This window comes from Diadema antillarum, unplaced genomic scaffold (genome assembly GCF_040938485.1).
Source record: "Diadema antillarum isolate AM-2024a unplaced genomic scaffold, OU_Dant_1.0 seq00000569_RagTag, whole genome shotgun sequence".
In the NCBI taxonomy this organism is placed as follows: Eukaryota; Metazoa; Echinodermata; class Echinoidea; order Diadematoida; family Diadematidae; genus Diadema; species Diadema antillarum.
In genome coordinates this window covers 1,387,912-1,409,555 of record NW_027271507.1, presented here as the reverse complement: position 1 = coordinate 1,409,555, position 21,644 = coordinate 1,387,912, and the positions used below count along the sequence as shown (strand labels likewise).

The 21,644-nt window shown below is 38.2% G+C and overlaps 1 protein-coding gene across 1 annotated transcript in view; it reads left to right on the top strand.

Annotated features, from left to right (window-relative positions):
* Positions 1–694: 694 nt before the first annotated feature.
* The window catches only part of LOC139735288 (potassium channel subfamily K member 18-like), a 110,867-nt gene continuing 89,917 nt past the window's right edge, over positions 695–21,644 (top strand). Inside the window, exons 1-2 of the mRNA XM_071646045.1 lie at positions 695–1,159; positions 4,972–5,145. Of these exons, the coding sequence (XP_071502146.1) occupies positions 856–1,159; positions 4,972–5,145 (478 nt within the window). The 5' untranslated portion in view covers positions 695–855. The remainder of the gene's footprint in view (positions 1,160–4,971; positions 5,146–21,644) is intronic.

Sequence of the window (21,644 nt, the reverse complement as noted above, 5' to 3'; positions counted from 1 at the left end):
TTGCATTTTTGTTGAAGGTATATACTGTACTGTACTCTCCCCGAGCCTCCAGAATAAAATGGTGAGTAAGAGGAAATACGTCGCCTCATGACAGGGTGTGATAGTCATAGAGTTAGGCATCACACTACGACGAAATTATACCACACGCACGCCCTCTCAACACCTTGCATGGTGGAATATCGAGTACGTACGCGCATACTCGCTGAAGTGTCGTACAAGTGCATACCACCAGCAGCACGCTGATGACCGAGGATACAGGATTGTAGCTGTAAAAATTGTACAAATGAGTTTGCGTGGCGTGTGTGACTTCTTCTCTCATTCAGATCGTTGAGGTGTTAACGTGGAAAGTGGGTTGAAGTGGACGCGCGCGCACGGCGCGGGCAAGACGGCAGCGAACTCGGATTGGGTCAACCACACTGCCGATAGCAATTAACGCCCCTTCTCTTCAAACCGCCGTTGATGCATTGGCTTCGCGGGGATTTTGAGCACTCTCGTGTGCACTTGCTGAGTGCTCTTACTTTACATCGAGATTCTAAGGATTTTATGGATTTATCATACTGCAATCTGAGTCACTGTGCTTCATTTTATCTTCCATGCTTTTTTTTTCGGAATAAATGTTTTGTGTCATCAATGGAAGTTTTGCGTTTGCAGCGACGGATTTCCCATTAAAAGATCGTCAACATGGATAATTTCAATGCGTTGCCAGCACTTTAAATCAATAGTTTGCGGGAAGAATCACGGAGAATTTAAACACAGATAGACTGACAGTTAACAATTCAACCTCATCACGCGTCCCTTCTGCATTTGGTTGTACTTATTTTCTTCTTATCTCACTGGCCAAAACTCGTATTCGCCATGGGTAACTCCATCTGTTGCAGGAGGCGTCAATCGAGAAACATTTCGCGCCCCGACCCGAAGAAACTGAAGCGAGGGGAGAGTGTGTTCGACCAGCATCCGTGGCTCCGGAAGCTGCAGAGAGCGCTGATCCTGTTGTCGCTCGGCGCCAGTCTCCTCGGCTACTCGTTCATCGGTGCCGCCGCGTTCGTCGCCCTGGAGAGCGGCAACGAGAAGGCAAATATGGACATCTACCTGCAGGAGCGTCACAATTTTCTGACTAACCTGACGAACCTTACATTAGGGTACATAGACGAGTCGCAAGGTGAGGGCATGCCTTTTGATCTAAACTCTCTGAAGAAAAATGTCACTCTATGTTCCCATTGCCCTTGATAGGCAGTATTCTTCCCGTTGTTAAAACAGCACTTTTTTTTTTGTCAAGAAGACCATCATAATACGGAGAGCTTGTAATATATGGTAGCAGTGAGTTATTTCAGCAAAAACAATCTGTGTCCTACTGAGATCCTCACTGATATTAACGTTTCAGCAGGGAGGTGGAAGAGCTTCCCCCTCCCTGGTTTCAGTAAGCTGGACGAGTTCCTGAACACTGCAAGGCACACTCGCACACAGTCATGACACTAATACTTATTCAAAATAAAGACCTTCAGATGCATTTGTAATTACCTTTTCATATTTTCATATATATATATATATATATATATATATATATAAGCATATCCCGAAGTATATCTAATCATGATAGAAACTGCCATAAGAACACCCAAATGGTTACCGTCATTACTCACATTTAGTATTGTCTCAGCACTTTTCCTATCAGACTGATTGTTTAATCAAATCAGGGCCTGGAACGAAGAATTTAGCAATCACCTGTCCTCTAAAAGCCACGAATTAATCGTTAATCCTCATTGGCCAATCAGAGGCGAGAACCAAGGAATCGAGATCGATCGCTTTGATTAGCAATACTTAATGACTGGGCTGTGTGTTGTAGCGCCTTGATGGGTGATCAGTGCATGTGAGCATTTGCAAATTAAATTGCTCTCGACCAATTTTACTGAGGTGCATTATTCGTAACCTGGGAAGACTGCTACGCAGCCTCCTTTATTTAGGAACAATTCTGATAGATTTAAATGAAATATCACCATGATTTAAATTAGGTAGCCTATATACAGAGGCTCTTGTAATTATTAAGCCCTGAATTACAGTGTAGAGAAGGTCAGATAATTATTATGAGCGTTGATTAAGGAGAGTGTTATCATTGGTATTCATACAAAGGTCACTTGTAATTAGCATCTATTTCATTGCCGTGAGAAGGTATACCACATAACGTTTCATGATATCATACTTATTTCTTTGTCGTGCCATATATTTCCATGATTCACGTGAAACATTACGCAGAACCAAGTACCTGCAAGATGCGAGCATAAGAATATTATGCAGGTGATGAGCAACACAAGAAATATAGTTTCAAAAAGGAATAATAATCATGGTAGTGGAAGGTATACCTGTCGTAAAACAAACGTAATATGGCAGTGAACTAGTGGAAACAATATGGAGCGAAATAAGCGGGCTAACATGGCTAAGAAAAACAGATTGACAGTTCCTCTGCTGTTTGAAAAACAACAACCAACATCATCCATGTATTCTTTCCTTTTTCGAAACCTTCTAAAAGATGTTGGTTTACGTCGTGCTTATTCTTCAGGGCAGCTGTTTCACAGTGTTTCCTGCAGCTCGTCAGTCACTGACAACTGTAAGCTACTGAAACTAACACTATAAGCCACTGAAATCCTTGCATCTGATTAGTTGAGAGCAAATTTTTCTGTGAAAATCACTCACAAAACACTCGATGAAATACCCCACCCCCTCGATAACAAAGAAATCACAGACAGAGAGACTCGTTAACACACACACGCACACACACATACACGCATACACACACGTGTTCTCACATGAACATGATACACACACCAGCACAGTTGTGTATCATTGCACTCTACTTCGCTCTATGCACCAATACTCAAAAGGTAATGGCATGCACTACTCATCTCTATATAGGGCGTTTTAAGAAAATATTCTGTGATCTAGACATCTTGAAAATGTTCAGACGTCTTGAATCAATTAATCATATATTTTAAGAGGACCGTTTGCATGACCAAAATAGCTGACTGGCTCAGCTCGGAGGTCAAGGACAAAACTTTCTAACTACACCTAATATCACTCACTACACTCTGTGTGTGCCAAGTAATTCATTCCATTTCATTTATTTTCATTTTCAGCAAAGAACATTAGTGTATAAACATATCAAGGAAAAAAACCCAATATACATTATTATTCTGCATAAATTATATCGAAATATAATCTAAACACAATGAAATGTGAAGGCTTGATGCATGGTATTTGTTAAATAATGCTGAAATATTAAAAATGAAGGGTAAGCTAGAGCTTGTAATATTTATTCTCCTCAAAATTATAAATAAGGTACAGAAATATGTAACAATGCAGGGGCAGAAAAACGTATATTAATATAAGTTACAACAAAGCATTGAACATTGATGACAAAACCAAAACCCTTTAAAAGCATTCATTACAAGTATTCATTAAGGACCTCTTAAGGACTAAACAAAATAGTTTTTTTTTTTCGTTGAAAAATGGGCTGCATAGATAAACGATACAAGACGGAAAGACATCATTTACTTTTATTTCACCGACTAACTTACTGACAACCTGAACGTGTATCCGATGTTTGGCGCCTTGCGCGAAAATTTCGTTTTACACCTGATCTTGTTGATATAGTGAATTTCAGTGGCCTGTAGTGCTAGTGGATGACTCGTATTTAGCCAAGCCAACACACAATAGGTCTTACATTCCTTCTCAAACGTGGGATAGCAAGCTATATATTATGCGTGGTACTCTGGTCCAGGCAACTGCTTATTTGATTTTCTGAAAGTGTACTGAGTATACTTTGAGTGAAACTTTCCTCATTGGCGATTGCACATTACGTATCGTGCATGATACGAGCCGACTTCGAATGTAGAATCACTGGCACTGATTCACTGTTAATTGTTTTTTCTCGTTTCAACTGATATAAACCGCTGAAATGGAAATGTTGTATGAAATACTTACTAGTATGTCTTATGCTGCGAATGCTATCATACACACTAGGACCTATACCTCAAGCCCCTACGTCATAGCCGTAAAAATAAGGGTTTGTATACAAGCCGAGTAAACGTGTTGAAAATATGATTATAGACAAGAAGATTTCTTGCACGGTCATTCGTACTAGAAAGGATATCTATTAGTCATTTTTATTCAGCCGTAAACTTGACATGACTGGATATCATGAGTAATGATCATATACAAGGTGCGATATACAACAAAATCAAATTTAGATCTTCAGATAGATATTAAAGATCTGCACAACTCTCATAGATAAGTTGTTCTCTTTTGCGCTGCTTTACGCCATTCATTACTTTTGTTTATTCATTTATTTATTTATTCATTCAGTTTTCTTTAAAAACAGGGTAGTCTTTTCAGAGCCAAAAGACCTGCTTTCAAAAAGAGCCCTGTTAACATAAATGTACAATTACATATCGGAACATATATTTGCATAAGTGTAAACAAAAAGTAATTACGACAAAACCAAAATATACCAAGTCAAACACAATAACAACTAAACAGACAAACAAACAAACAAACAAACAGAAATAATCATACTAAGCTCATAACAGAACAAGATACGACATAACAAGACAAGTAACACAAACTCTTTTTTAACTCTTTTACATTCATTCTGTTACGGCACTGTGGCATAGTGGATAAGACTCTTGATTTTCAATCGAAGTCCCGAATTCGAATCCCGTCGAGTGCTTATATGCGTCCTTGGACAAGGCGTTTTCGCCCACCTTGTCTCTTTCGCTCGACCTGTGAGGTGTATGAATAGGTATACCTGAATCGCTGTAGGTTGATAACAACATAGGGCAGGGCCCTCTGGTAGAGGAGCGGCAGGCAACACCGAAGAGGCTATTCGGGATGTAAAGCAGTAAAAACTCTTTTAATAAGTCTTTTTCTTGTCCCTCAGTGAGGATGATGACGAGTTTTTTCTTTCTTTCTTCCCCGTAGACATGATGTCTTCCGAAGTCATGGAAATGCGAGAGAACATGAGCATACTCCTGAAGAACTACGAGGAGGTGCTGGAGGAAGTGATATGCCACCGACGAATCGCCATCAACGGCAAGCCCAAGTGGAATTTCTACGGCGCCTTGTTCTTCTCCGCAACGGTCATTTCAACAATAGGTGAGTAAAAAAAAAAAAAAAAAACCAAGAAGGAGGGGATTGTGTTGTTGTTGTTGTTGTTGTTTTTGTTGTTGTCTTTTTTGAGGGGGGTATGAAGATATGAAAAGCGTATTGGCCTGTTGTCGTCTCATAACCAATGTTTCTTTAACTATATCGCTCCCGCAAAGTTCACAATTGTCTCAAAGTGTAGACATGATACAGAATAGATGTGAAAACAGAAAATCTTCGTGAAAAAGATGATTTGAGACACTATATATATATATATATGAATATATATTCACAACAATAGTTCAATATGAAAACTCCGTGAGAGACGTAGTTTTGACGAATTTTCGCCCAAAGGGCTAGTCAAAGCCCTATGGGCGAAAATTCGTCAAAACTATACCCGTCTCTCACGGAGTTTTTATATTGAACTACTGTTGTGAATCTATACTTTCTTAGGACTCCGAGCAGAAACTAATTGCTGTTATAAATATATGAATATATATATATATATACACATATAATAATCTTTATACACATACATACTTGTATTATATATATATATATATATATATATATATATATATATATATATATATATGATAAACGAACACTGAACTGCATGGGGCTTTTCAGAGCACCGGGCTAGCAATCCGGAGGTCTCGGGTTCGAATCCCGATGGAATCCCATTTCCTTTGCTCAATTTTCCACTATTAATATATAGGGCCTATACATCTTTCTTTTTCAATTCAATTCAATTCAATTCAATTCAAACTTTATTTCATTTTTCGAAAAAAACATAAACATTTCACTTTCATTGGTAACAGAGAATAAGGTTACATAATCAAAACAAAGTAAAATTGAAAAGAGAACATAATTGTGGAACCTTGAAGTAACAAATAATGTTGTAATGAAAATTGACTGAAGTGATATAGACGATATAACATTACACAAAATATCGAAAAATGGAGGGACCCACTAAAAAGGCAATGCTTGTAGAATGTGGGCCCCTCAGGTACAGAATGTCAGTAGAAAACGAACTGATGCAAAAAGGGGAAAAAAGATCGGGAATAAAGTCAGATTAAAAAAAAAAGGTCTGGAAGCCCAATAAGAAGACAGAGTAACGGACAGACACACATACACAGGCGAATGAACATTAAACGAGACTGAGACGACAAAACTTATGAAAGGGGACTTCAATACAAGACAGAACGAGACAAGGTTGACATATAGGAAGACAATACAGCGGACAGAAAGGAAAAACAGATCCAGCGATCCAGCGATTCCTAAGCATAATCAACACGATGCCTCAAGAAACAGGAAACAGGAAAGGTAAAACAGCATTAAAAATATTACCGTACAACAGAACAGTTTTCGGTTCTCAGTCCTTGTTTTCTGTTTCTGTTTTGTGCTGTATTTCGACATTACGGATTTTCTGTAGTCATTCTTTTACTAGGTTGTTTATTCACGTTTCCTGGGATCACTTTTACTATGGGATGAGATGCTGAAGGAAAAGAGCTATTGGCAGATTTCTTTTGTGGCTATAAAGTCCAAAAGCTTAGCATTATAACCATATATAGGGACATTTTGAAGAGCTGAATAAAACAGTTCTATTGACAACCACTGTTTACAATATGCAGGACATTCTTACTACAAGAAAATAAACCAAAAAAAGGTTGATATTCCTGTTGAGTTGGAGGATGCTGAAATTTGTGATTTGATTTTACCCCCATGCAATATTCCAATGAAGGCATATTTTGCGAAAAGTGGTACTAACAGCCAGCAATCTATACCTGATCGCAAGGTCATAAAATGGCGCCCCGAAATGTTTTATATTGATAGCTCTCCCTGATGCATTATTATACAGTAGACTGTACCAATGGCTCTATAGTGTACAGTGTAGAAGGCAACGTTTAGCAGACAGTACCACGATCAGTAACTGCATTGCATTGTGCCATAACGAGGTGTGATAATTAGCCCCGTATAAGGCAAAACGTACAGCCTTTTAATCACAATCGACAGGTTTTTATTTGTTTTTTGTTTTTTAGCGGAGAAGTGAGTAAAAAGGATGACCCAAAATCATACAGATGTAATGGTCTAAGAATGCGCTTTTCTCCCGTTGTATGGCATTAGCTATAACACACCAACACACTTTGTAATCATATCTAAATAACGTTAAATTTTAAGAGAACATAACATTTACACAGGAAAAGCGTTCTGAATGTTTCGAGGGTGGTGGGGGTTTACTGTAGTATTCATGTTGGTAGTATTGTAAATAAAACTCCTGACTTCGGGACTGGACAGTAGGTCCTTGGACAAGATGTTTTTAATCACACATACTGTCTATTAACTCGATTCAGGTGTGAGAATGGTCACTTGATAATGCTGAGGTGATAATAATGGCAGTGCCCTCTTGAAGAGCTGCGTTAACACTGAAGAGGCTCCGCTGTGTAAACACGACTTACTATACTATTACTATATACTACTACTGCTATTACTACTACTACTACTACTACTACTGCTGCTACCACCACCACCACCACCACCATCACTTCTTTACTACTACTACTAGGCCCTACTGCTACTACTACTACTACTACTACTACTACTACTAGGCCCTACGACTACTACTACTTATACTGCTATTATACTAAATATATTATATACATACATACATACATACATACATAATATACTAGTATACAGTAAAATATTTTAATTAACACTGCTGTTATATATTATACTGAACAATGGTATTGATAACGGAAACATAAAAAGGAAAGGATATGAAATGATAGCAATGATAACAACAATGATGATTATTAAAATAACAGTGGTAATAATATTCATAATAACTTTAGTAATAACCGTAGTTATAATGAGAAAAGCATAAATATATATTATGATAATGACAACAATCTCGTAAATGCAATGCTGCTGCTACTGCTCATCATCATTACTCGTTTACTCTCTGCCTCAGAAGCTCTTCTTTTCTTTCTCTTTATTGACTGTGATGTAGCCAATGAAGTATCGCTGATTTCTTATCAACGCAGGAACATTTTTACAATATACGGTATACAATGACTTCAACAACAAAAAAAGAATAGTACAGAAGAAAACCCCCAAACCTTTACAGAGAGATACGTACACACACACAATCATAATATCAACGATCACGATGTATGGTGTGTGGTTGTATATATATAATTTATCATATTCATAAAAAGTAAAAGTTGGGACGAGCGTTTTACACATCCATATACGCAACGCGCATGATTGTGATACGCGTTGTTATGACGGGTAGTGAAATATGCTAAGACCGTGGCATATCACAAGTTTGTTTGTACTCATTAACTGTGTATACCTGGTCGATTATGTTCATTATTTGACGATGATATATCATGCATTAATCTATCAGCTCGGCCTCTACCATACTACACCCCATACTGCATGAGGAAACCTAATGCACAAGTCTGACTTTATTGGTGTTGATCATTTTGATTTTGGTATTGTCCACTCGTAAACATATAGCACGCGCTATATACTAATCATATTCTCGTATTTTGTTGTTGTTGTTGCAAGTTATCAATTTACATAAAGCTCTTCACTGTATGTGTGTGTGTGTTTGTCTGTGTGCTTGTGCGCGCGTTTGTGTGTGTTAGGCTTTTAGTTCGTAGCGTTACTTCATTATCTCAGTTAACCTTGTTTACTGTATATGCTCTGTACCAGCAATATAAAACGCATATTGGAGAAAGTAAGTCACACTAAAAACGACCATCAAATTTTATGAAACCTCTCCGCCATCAACCACATACTGAAATGAGGGTTTCCCTTCTATCCACCAAGGCGTGACGCGCAGATTAGTAGAATGTTTGACATATTGATTTCATGGTATGTAGAGCGGAATACATTGAGTACGTAACATGGAAAAAGAAATGCCAAACATTCTTGTGAGCTGTGTTAACGTGAGAGTGTGTTGACCTTGGAGCCAACCTGTGTCTTGCTAGACGAGACGTAATTAAGTCTGCCGTAATGAGGACAAGATGTGTAAGAACAGACACAAGCACTCATCGAGGGGGAAACAAAAACAACGAAACAAGCAGCGTGCACGTCTAGTTGCACTGAGAGATTGAGATTGAGTGAGTGTAAAAGACATACGGTGTGTGTGGATATGTGTGTCTGTAGAGCAAAATTGTGCAAGGCCACGTTTGCCATCTCTTCACCAAGCACCGTCTCATACCTGCAATGTACCTCTCAAGGTTTTGTTTCCCAAAAAAGACAGAAAAACAAACAAGCAAACAAACACACAAACAATCAAACAGACACAAAATAAACAAACAAAAACAAACACACGCACAACCAACAGCCACATCATCATCATCTACAACAAAATTATCATTTACATCAAAATTATCATTTACAACAAAATTACCCGCTCATCATCATTCCGACTCGAAAAGGGTGCAGGTCACGAGACCGACACCCACGAGTCATACAGCCCACGAGTCATAGAGCTCACGAGTCAAAGAGCTCACGAGTCATACAGCCCATGAGTTCAACACTAAGCCAAAACAAGGCCCATGAGACCGATACATTCAGCTCCGTGTTCAGTTCAGTTCAGTTCAGTTTTTATTTCTGCATTTCAAAATCAATACAAATCAACAAATCAACAAAATACTTACAAAGTCATTTACACAGCTAATATTCGTAACGTTTGGATCTTACATACATTTTCTTTTTTTTTGTTCAAGAACGAATATCATACATGAAAGGAAGCAATAGGAAATGATAAAAAAATGAAATGCAGGGGATCTGTTGGATCTGTCGATCTGTCGATCTGTCTGTGGATCTGTCGAACTCATGGGCTGTTTTTACCTAGTGTCGAACTCGTGGGCTTTATTCGCCTAGTATCGAACTCATGGGCTGTATGACTCGTGACCTGTATGACTAATGAACCTCTTTTCAATGTCGAACTCGTGGGCTGTATAACTGGGTGTCGGTCTTGTGGGATGACCGTTTGAAAATCACCTGCACTCTTCTAATATCACTTTCCTCACCTTTTCTCTCGTCCTTATCTCTCTCGCTCTCTCTCTCTTTAGTGCAATCTAACTCTTTTGTTTACAAAATGGCAATCATTTTTATTCAGAGCAGGGATATTAAAATAGTAGACTGTTGTGAAGAGTCAATATGAAATTCATTCTTGTTCCTGTAGTTTGTTGTCCACACAAAGATATTGTATCTGTAAAACTTGTGTAGCTATTTTGATGTGATGAAGATGATTTGCTTTTAGATAAAAAGATGCTATTCTTCTGGCAGTAATATGAACGTATTATCACTACATCAAAATTCCCTAAAGAAGGTTTATAAAAATCACTGGAATGGGAGGAAATGGAATATCATAATCTATATTGATTTGTTAGCGATCACGTTTGATTTGACGATGGAAAATTTAATGCAGTGAGTGATCATCATCTGGCCAGAAAATATTCTACTCTTCACGAACAAAAGAAATCGATACTTCAGCAACAACTTCGAGTTTATTCGTAATCGAGCTGAATAATATCAGTATGGCCGTAAAGCACGATTTCCTATTTACGCTTTCTGCCACTGAAAGATCGCCTTAATGCGACGGATTGGTGCGCGAAAAGCTAGGACTGTTGGAATACGGAACCCATGAATCGAAGAGTCTTTAAGAAGATTCGGAAATTGAAAACGCGCCGCTTTTATGCAAACTGACATCCAGTGAAATTGGAGCAATCCTGACGAACGGTATCTCATATTCATCGTGACTAGTTCCTTTCACGAGAGTTTTGTCTTCTTTTTTTTTTTATCTTTCTGTCGATATATCTTGCTCACCCGTTTGGTAATACTTCATCAGATTAAAGTGAGGATTAGCTACGCTCCTAAGGGCATTCGAGAGGAGCTGGAAAAAAGCACAACAAAACGACCGAAATTTTTTGAGCTATTAAATTCAAATGAGCTGTGAGAGATTTATGGATGCATTTCAGGCCATGGCTGTTTGTTGCTATCGGGTGCATTACTCTCGGTAAGAGAGCGTGTGGGGGCATATGTGGTAATTAATAGCAAAGAAAAAATGGAGGGAGATATTTAGTCCACCGAGGAGGCTCAATGTAGGTATGATAATTATCCGCGTGTCTAGACACTCTCTCTGAAATACACACAAACAGAAAACACACACACACACACACACATACAAATTCACAAACACACCGAGGACAACGGAATGTCTGTCTTTCAGTTCGCGGGCCTTGTGGATCCATCAACGTTTTATTGTCAATACAAGGCGTCTCATCTATTTTCAAGGAGGTTGATCAAACTGTAACCATGGTAACATTGTTGGCGCTTAGCTTTGTCTCGAACCAGACAAGAAGCTTCTTGCAAATGCATGTCTTCACTGGGGGTCGTAGATTTTGACTCTGGAAGGGGTAAAAAAAGAGAGAAAGAAAAGATGGAAGTAAAAGCAATCGATGCAATGCATATTAAATCACAAAACGAAAAATTCTGTCATTCCTGAAGGAAGAAAATAAACAGGATGTCAATAAAATATCAGTAATGAAAAGTATTTACACGCGACCAGGAAAGATTATTTTCCATTACCAAAGGCGAGATAAGCCGCTTACGCTTCTCGCGTACAGAGCACAGTGGCATAGATACTGGCATCTGGTGGGCAAGAAGATGATTACAGTGTATGGCATGTAACGTACCACACTTCACTCACCTATCTAGTGGAGAAGAATGACTTCTCCTGTGTAGATGTAGAGGATGGAATGCCTTGCATTCCTTGATAGAATGCACAAACACTTTAGCTATTCCCTAAAAAAACAACTATTCATGACATAAGTTACGTCCAGACGGCGATCCTTAACTTTTAGGATCAGCTTATTTTCTGGATAAGCTCGTAATTAATTATGGGGCGCCAAGTGTCACATGGTCTCTTTCGTGACGAAATTGTTTTTTCGTTGACAAGTGCGAAAGTCAATTTCGTCGACGACATGACAATTTCGTCACGAAATAATACGAAATTACAATTTCGTGGACGAAATAGCAGTTTTCATCACGAAATGACAACTTTGTCAACGAAATAACAATAAATTTCGTCAACGTAAAAAGCAATTTCGTCGCAAAATTGTCATTTCGTGACGAAAGAGACCATGCGACACTTGGCACCCCATACTTAACTACGAGCTCTTCTTCTAAGTTATAGCTTATCCTCGAAGTTAAGGATCCCCGTCTGAACGTGACTTTGACGTTTACATATTGAAGGAGAGATACATCAGTTAAGGGGAAAAGAATCATTCAGTCTCTTCCCCACCCCACCCCTATTTGTCTACGTCCCTTCAGCATTCTCGGGAAAGACCCATGCACTACAAGTTATGTAATATGATTTTGACGTAGATAAAGACATTTATTTTCTTTTTGTCCACTTTTAGTTTGACATTATTACGGGTAGTTTCATGTGTTTTTGCTGTCAAAAGCAATAAGCAGGCATGCCAATAACACTCTCAAAATGTAGATTTTCAGCGCACTTTATTTCAAGTCAGCCTAACTTCATTTGAGCATTTTATCCCAGCATCAAACTACAATGAATATTCAACGTTGGCGGTTGACCCATCTTTATATATAAATTTGTATTGAATTTTCATTGATGCTAGGGTTAGTCTAATAGGCAAATGAAATCCCACGGGGAAGAAAGGTTACCCTTTGAAAAACATTGCTTGTAGATTGTGGTTCCCGAAAAGGAAATGCAACAATAAGAACCTACAAACAAACAGCACACGAGCAAGCAAACTAACATTAACGGCGTAACAAATTCACACGTGGAGGCGTAAGCATGTTTGTGAGTCAAGTTGTGAACTCACGAAAGTTTCGACATCTGTATAATTATATATACTACGTATACACATTTACAGAAGTGGAGTCAAATTCATGGTCTCGATTGATACATTGCAATTTTCAAAGCTTAAAGCAGTCCACTATGGTTGCTATCTCTCACCATGGTGCCAAATGATCCATTGGTGCACATCGACAAGAAATATATTGCGCCATAGCTATTATGGATATTATGTCATCATCAACCACACATACACTCCTGGCTTTCATTTTTTTTTTTTGCACCCATCTATGAAACTAAGTGGGAATCCGACACCACGGCCCTCGATTGGATGAAAAAATGGCACCCCTCATTAATGGTGGAGCTAAATGTTCCTCATTATAAAAATGTTATCACGTTCAACGTATACAGCGTACCTTTATGATCATCCGTAAAGGTGCACCGATTCAGCGATCTGTTGCCTGCACGTATACTTTGATAATCATTTTTTTTTTTTTAATGACAGCTAGTCATCCACGTGACCAGAGCAGTATACTTGGCTGTGACTAGGAGGCATGAAAGCAGTGTCCATCTTATAGCTAGGTGTGATTACTCTTTCGCCTGTCTGACCTGTGTGTTGTGTGTGTGTGTGTGTGTGTGTGTGTGTGTGTGTGTGTGTGTGTGTGTGTGTGTGTGTGTGTGTATGTATGTGTATGTATGTGGGGTTATAAAGGATATGATAGATATTGGTAGGATTTAATATTTAGGATAGAGGTAGATTTGTTTTCGGTTGGGAGAGGAAGGGTTGGTCGGGGTTTTTTTTTTTCTTCTCATGAATGATTTCATTCTAGATTTTTATAATGTATTTGGGTTTTTTTATGTATATGCCCTTGTAAGTGAGAAGGAGTTACATGATTCAATATATTCAAGGGATATAGGTTTGGTACATGTCAAAACTTTCTCGTGAAGAAATTGTTAGTAGGGTTGACTTATAATCGAGTTATTTATGTTGAAGAGAGATTATTTGCAGTATAAATTGACAAATGGATTTGTTTGTGTTTTGAATTGCATTTGTACTGATTTTTCTTCATGTTACACCTAGAATGGGTTGATTTATGAATGATTTGAATGAAATCAATAAATATCAAGGAAAAAAAGGTATTTGTTCAATTCATCTCATATTATTCTGCAAGCCTACTTCAATTCTGGCATATTTATCTATCATTTGGTAGTTGTTGTAAGCTCACAATTATCGTCAACATCCGGCAAAAATGTATGTATTCCTAGCAATTCATTTTGATTGTGCTTAGTTCAAAATTGATTTTCATCAAATAAACCACTTATAGAATATAAAAGAACATACAATTATCAATTACTTGATGAAAATCGGTTTCAAAATAGCTGATATATTCAAAACAAACGGTGGTCCGAGGAAAAGGTGGGATCCACATTTTATTACTCCCACTTCGTCTTTGGGTATCTCAACCATTTCAAAACCCAAGTTCCATGAAATAAAACCTTGATCTCCTCTCAGAATTACACGCTTTTTCATATTTCACATGTAATTTCTCATTGTCTTACAAAAAATAATTACTATAAACCTGAATCCCCTTCTCAACCGAAACTATACACTCCTTTAAAAATGAAAACTTCATGCACACGATTTTAGTTTACATCATGTACGTAGTGGAATGAAATCCGATTTGAGTTAAACGATGCTCACCTCAAAGATTACATCTTATGATGTATAAGATTTTATGTTTCTTAGAATTATGATGTAATATGTAAGGCGCTTAGAAATTTTGTAATATCAAAGCGCGGTAGTATAATTTTACATCACTGCATAGAGGTATTGAAATCTGTCTAATGTTATGTGTGGCTATTTGTAATGGGATGTTAATGATTCGTTACATTCTAGTAATTTATGAGGATATCAAAGTGGCACAGTTAATGCAGAATAGAGATCATCTATCCAGACAATAGGAATACGCGTATTTGTATTTAAGAAACAAGCACAATGTGTTCTTATCTGATATAAACAGAAAACGATGTTGTCACGTGGACTCTCGCCTTTTTGCGTGGGAGAACGCTGGAATGCGACGCGAGATATACAATGCTTGGAATGATAGCATGAACGTCAATATTGGTTCGGTAATCATTCGTCCCCGGTAATGAGGGGGTAATTGGGAAGACCTTGGGTGACGGTGAGGGCGTAATTAAAAGCCTCGATGGAAACCGACGTGGTCACATTTACCTCCATTATTTCTGGATGATTGGGACTTAACGAGGACTTCTTTTTTTTTTTTTCGTTCAGACGTTTGCATCTGATATATTTGGATGTATAGACAACTCTGAATCAATGTTGCCACGTGCTCGCGAGGGCAATACAATAAAATTACACACACACACACACACACACACACACACCTGCGATGGGTCAAAGGGATGATTATCATGATTAAGAAATTTCCATACTTTAACATGTATTTAATGAGGGTTTTTCACTTCAGTTTACTCAGCTGAAGGGGCAATCGATGACCGAGATTTTAGATATTTGCATAACCAGATGACTGTGCCTATGTCTCATTATATAAAACACACACACACACACACACACACACACACACACACACACACACACACACACACACACACACACATACACACATGCACAACCCATAACAAAAGAAAAGAAAAAAAGGATGTTGTAATCAGGCATAATATCAACAAGCGGACTCGTTCAATAATTGTAGCTCCTTGGTTCAACCGGGGAGGTGGAAGAGAGTTCCATCTTCCTGGTTCAACGAGGCAAAAAGAGAACATATAAGAGTCTAGTATATATGCGCCTGTTTGTTCCAGGCTTGTTATAGGGCGAATCTCTTTATTTGTTTTTCATTAACTCGGTCTCTCCCAAAGGGCACGCGTGCTTTTTATAACAGTTTCACCTCGTTCCCTATTGCAATGTGTAAACCTCACTATGTGTGTCGCATCTCATGAACAAACACGAGTCCTTCTCGTATAATGTCGCTCTGCTCATGTTTACGATAGTTTCTGTTCTCCCGACACTAATTTCCAGATTGCAGACTATTCATACAAAAGCTCAGTCCATGGTATATGCTGTCTGATTAATAATTTATCCTTATTAGCCACGTTGACGCTATGCTGAGAGTTGAGTGAAATGAATGTTAGATTATGAAAAAAAAATAGCCGCGCGTACTCCCTTTGCCTTTGAATATCATTATCTTGTGACTTGCTGGTTCCGCATTTTGTTTTAATCTATCGTGTTGAACGCCGTATATGCGAGTCGCTCAGACACCCTCTGATGTAAACTGCGACATTGTGCTGTGATATTTTACAAAATCTTTTCGAACTACCTTGCTGCATCTAATCATGCGCTGGCAATGAATGGTATAATCAATCATATTACCCATCTTTCAAATCTTTGAATTTTGGGGTGGGTTGGATGGAGATTATTGATACATATGACAAATCTGTAGACACAGTTTTGTTACGTTAATAGAACACATCGCGCTTTGATATCGACAAGATGCGTCGAATTCATTGTAACCCGACGTTGCCATAGCAATCAGGAAAATGCATCAGTGCGTGCGAATGCGGAGAAAGAAGATACTGTATTTAGTGGCGAGTCGATGCTTACAGACAATACCAAGCTTTTCACTTTTGCCGCACTTCGCCTTCTGCTGCTATAATAACCCTTATTTCCTTTACGAAAGCCATGCTGTAGTCATGGTAATGGCGGTCGGTCTCTGTGTAACGGGGTAAGCTGAGGCAGCGAGCAACTACCAACATCGAGACCTGGGAAAAAGGCGCATCCACTTCCATCTGTCTGCTTCTCTCTCCCCCTCCCTCTCCCTCTCCCCCTCTCTCTCTCTCCTCTCCTCAGTTCTCTCTTTATTCCTCCTTTGTTCATTTTACTTGATAGGAAATAATGGACCTCATCTCTTTTTTTTTCGACGATACAGAAATATTTCATTTGGGGAAAGATATAAGATATTTTCTGTTTTCCACATCCACAGTGCAAGCCCAAATTACCACGCATCCACAACACACTATGATGGAGGACATCCGTTTAGAACAATACTGGACAGATACTGAGTAAATCATTAGCACTCAAGCACTTCAGTGTATCTGCCAATTTTCATTGATGAAAGTGTCGTTGTGCTTTTTATATTCAGACATCACTAGCTCCTGTTTGCAGCACGTTTTGGAAGCCTCTCACAAAATATGTCTGAATGGAACTTGTTTTAATTTGCTATTAGAGAAATGAGATTAAAAGGCGGAGTCATATTCATGACGTATCACCGTAGTCTCGCTTGCAGTCGTCATTATGAAACCGTGACCAATAATCAACCGAACATCAAACTGATGACAAGGTTGACTGCTGAGCAATACAAGTGGCACTTTAAAGTGGGGGGAACAGGTATCATATTTACACACATAGAGTGATTAACAATCCCGAGGTGATGTGACATTATTCAATATGGAGACACTCGTGCAATCAAATTGAGCGATGTCATTTGCAATATTTAGTCCGACCCATCCGAGATATGGTGGTAAATAGACCGAGAGATTGATTAATTCAATGTGTTGGATACTTAGTAGTCATGTGGTTAATGTGTGACATCACAACAGGTGAGTGATAGGTACACTATAAGACTAGCCCGGATTTCGTTGGCATCGACTACGCACAGAATGTGTACATATAAGTCATGAATTTATACCATCGGATCTCCCTGTGTGTATAGATGGGAGAAAAAAAATCATAATCAAATTAACGTTGATGCTATCTTGTGTGCAGTCGATGAGATATTTGAATCCTTTGTGCTTGTGTGTAATGTGTGAGTGGGAAGGGGATGGGGTGGCCAGGGACAAGACTTGACATGACTTGCCAATCTTGTGTGATGGAAATGAACCACTTCCACGTGAAGCAATTGAAATCAAATTTGGTGGATATCATGGTAGTGAGGTATAGATGTGGAGATCTGATTTTTGTGTTTTTGCAGACAGGGCGTTGCCCTGGTGGCCATAATTTTATCTAAAAGATGAATCCGCCTTCCTAAATTATCTGTTTCTTATGATTTATATGTTTATTTAAATGGGTTTTGGTTTAGAGAAGGTCGGTGTTTCGCGCATGTGTGATAGGTATGTTATCTGGATATTGTTAAAAAAATGTTTGAGTTATTAATGTGAAAAAATTGTTTGATTGTATGTTTGTACATTACACTCAGTGAGAGGTTGATTTATTTATGCATAGAATACATTTCTTTGAATGTTGTGTATTTGTGTCTTCTGATATGGATGTTGATGTTTTGTTGTATTTGTGTCTGCCACGTCTATGTACATGTATCTATGTTTACTGCTATGTATGTATTCATTCTAAGTACAATGTAGCGTGTATGCATGCAAACAAGGCAAATTTCCTAAGTGGACAATAAAATAGAACTGAACTGAACTGAGCTGAACTGAACAAGTCCAAGATGACACGACGCTCATCAAACGCGACAGCGTGCGTTGATAGACGAACATAACTGTTTGCAGTGGTAGTTCGGTAAAATACAGTTTCCTGATCGTCAGATTGTCGAGTCAGATGAGTTCGAAAAAATTGTCCATAGTGGCTAAAACACCTAAGACATGCTCAGGTAACATTATGCTTTGACATTAATGTTTGAAAAAAAAAATCATCATATATACTTAACATGTTTAACTTCGCTTCAGGGCATCTATCTACAGTGATCTACATGTGTATCTACATTATCTATTATGTTCATAGCTGTCTATTTATCTATCTATCCATCTATATGTCAGTCTGTCTGTCCCTCTCTTTATATTCGTGCGTGTGCATTTATAACTATGCAATACATAGGCAATTATATATGATTATAATTAGCACATTAATTTTGTTCCAGTGATAATACATACTATATACGGTATATTGCAATGTTTTTTTCATAGCAACTGTACATGCGACTATGTGACTCATCAACACCCGCAATTCATTATCTTCCCAACACCTGCCCCTTATTACTTCATGCTACATTATACAAGGGCATTTTCACCATACCTCGTTCCAGATGAGATATTTTGTCACGTAACATCCGGCGCCACAGTCATGCATGTTCTCCTTCATACAGCATCCCTCCATATAAAGTATAGACACATAAATGTTTCGAATCAGACGGTATGGAAGACATTATACACGTTCCATGCTCACCTGTCCTTGGCTCAGTGCTTTGGTTTGTGTTTAATCTATTTGTAATGATTATTGTATCTTTTTAATTTTTTTTCCTTCAGTGACGTACTGCAAATTGAACATCAGCTGGGCTTCATCTCATACCCGTGTTTGCATTAAAGTCAAAGTATATCCTTTGTCCACGAAAAGCTCATCTTGGATAAAAGAAAGGGTTAAACGGGTGCACGTCACGAGACCGACACCCACGAGCCATACAGCCCACGAGTCATACAGGTCACAAGTTACACAGCCCACGATTTATACAGCTCACGATTCGTACAGCCAATGAGTTCGACACTAAGCGAACAAGGCCCACGAGACCGACACATTAAGCCCCGTGTTGTATCTGTCAAACTTGTGTACTGTTTTCACTTAGTGTCAAACTCGTGGGCTTTAATTTCCTAGTGTCGAACTCATGGGCTGTATGACTCGTGAGCTGTATGACTCATGGATATGTTTTCAATGTCGAACTCGTGGGCTGTATGACTCGTGGGTGTCGGTCTCGTAGGATGACCCCGGTTAAACTACCTATATGTAAATAGGTGTGAAAGGTGACGACAAAGGATCAGGCGAGAGGCCAGTTTGTGTTTTTTTTTAATAAACTTTCGGCATAATGTCTTCTTCACTTTTGCCTGTACAAACAGGTGGAATAATAAAGAAATAAGCATAGTGGACGTGTATGGGAAAGAAGTGTGGAACACAAAGATGAGTTGAGGAATATATAGAATATTGAAATGAAAATTATTTGAGTAGACATACTTCAAATATAACTTTTTGAAACATAATTGACGATTACAGAGCATGAAAAAATGTGAAGGACAAATAATAATGTATATGCAGGGTTATAAAAGGAATATATCAAAAATGAAGCGCGTTTATATCAAGGTAACACAAATGTTTATGCGTAGCTTCCAACCTACTTCTGGAAAGAGCATACCGTCGGAGTATTTTTACCACTTTGTATTGTCTACATTATTATTATTTTTTTTTTGTAACAGAAAAGGGTGGGGGTGTTGCATATCATGTCTTGTGGAAGAATAAAAATGAAATTTGAATTTGACTGAATTGAATGCCACTCCCACTATCACTGTCTTGACTAACACTGACTTATAAACTTGCACATAGAATGGCCGTAGGGTCATTGCTTAAGCTATTTCAGGCACTCCAACTCGTGTTCATGAAGTGCATTGGTATACAGAGCCAAGTAAAGGCGGTTTCACCAGGTCCGTGCAATTTTTGCAGGTCGATATTCTGAATTATTCTACCAAAGGTAGAGGAAAGAAGCAGGAAGCCCGGTCGGTTACATTAAATCGTTCTTCATCACTGCGTACGTGCCCCCGTACACCCACACAAGAGTGTTAAATCATTAAATTTGCTGGCACTATATCCGCTGAAATTACGAGCCATTATCACATCTGCGGTGAAGGAATTACCTGGTAGGGTGGTCAAATTCTGGTTACTTGTCTTTTGCTGAAAGTATGGCTGGTATCTTAAGGTATGTTACATTCACGTGATCAACCAATTAAAGTTCCAACCAAATTTAATTTCTTGGTGAATCTTTTTGTCCTAGGGCCTAAATGTGAGCACACGTACACACACACACGCATCACACAATAAAACACACAGACAGAACCACACACATGCACTTTATACATGTCACAAACAAAATTAGCGATGTAGGACTGCAAAATACTTATGAAACAGCAAACACATTCCCAAACCCGAGTTATCAAGGAAATTCCGCATCCATCTTCACTGAGCTGGAATTGTTATCGGTGATGACGTAAATAACATCCTGAATAAACTGGAAAGTGTCGATCGTGAAACTGATATAGCAATATAGTTTCAAGTTTCAAGTTTATTCATCTTTCTTCCTTCCTTCCTCACAATATAATACACATTGAAGGAGTCAATTAACAAGAGAATACCAAGCATACAAATATAATAGAATACACTGGTTCAAGCAAAAGAAGAAAGACGAGTAGACCCTATAGAAAAGCAGAGCTTGTGAAATTAGGGGTCCTCATAATTAAAAAGAGTATTGAAAAACTAATTAAATACAACAGTTTCTTAAAAAAAACACACTACAAAACTATAACTAGCAAGGGGGTATAGATAGAAAAAAAATATTTACAAAAGGGACGTACCATAAAACAAACACGAAGATAGAGAAAAAAGAAAGAAGGAACAAAAGCCAGTAAATGAGTTATGTAATTCACAAAACAACAAGGGGGAGGGGGATAGATAAGTTGAAGTATGAGCCCGAAACTTTTGTTACATATCATTCTTATGACTCTTTTTTGAACCCCAAACAATTTGCCCAATTGAGTTTTATGAGATTTGCCCCATGCAAGCACACCGTAATTAATATAAGTTACGTAGAATACACTCCTATAACAGGAGAAGACAAACATAAGAAAACAAAGTTTTATTGAA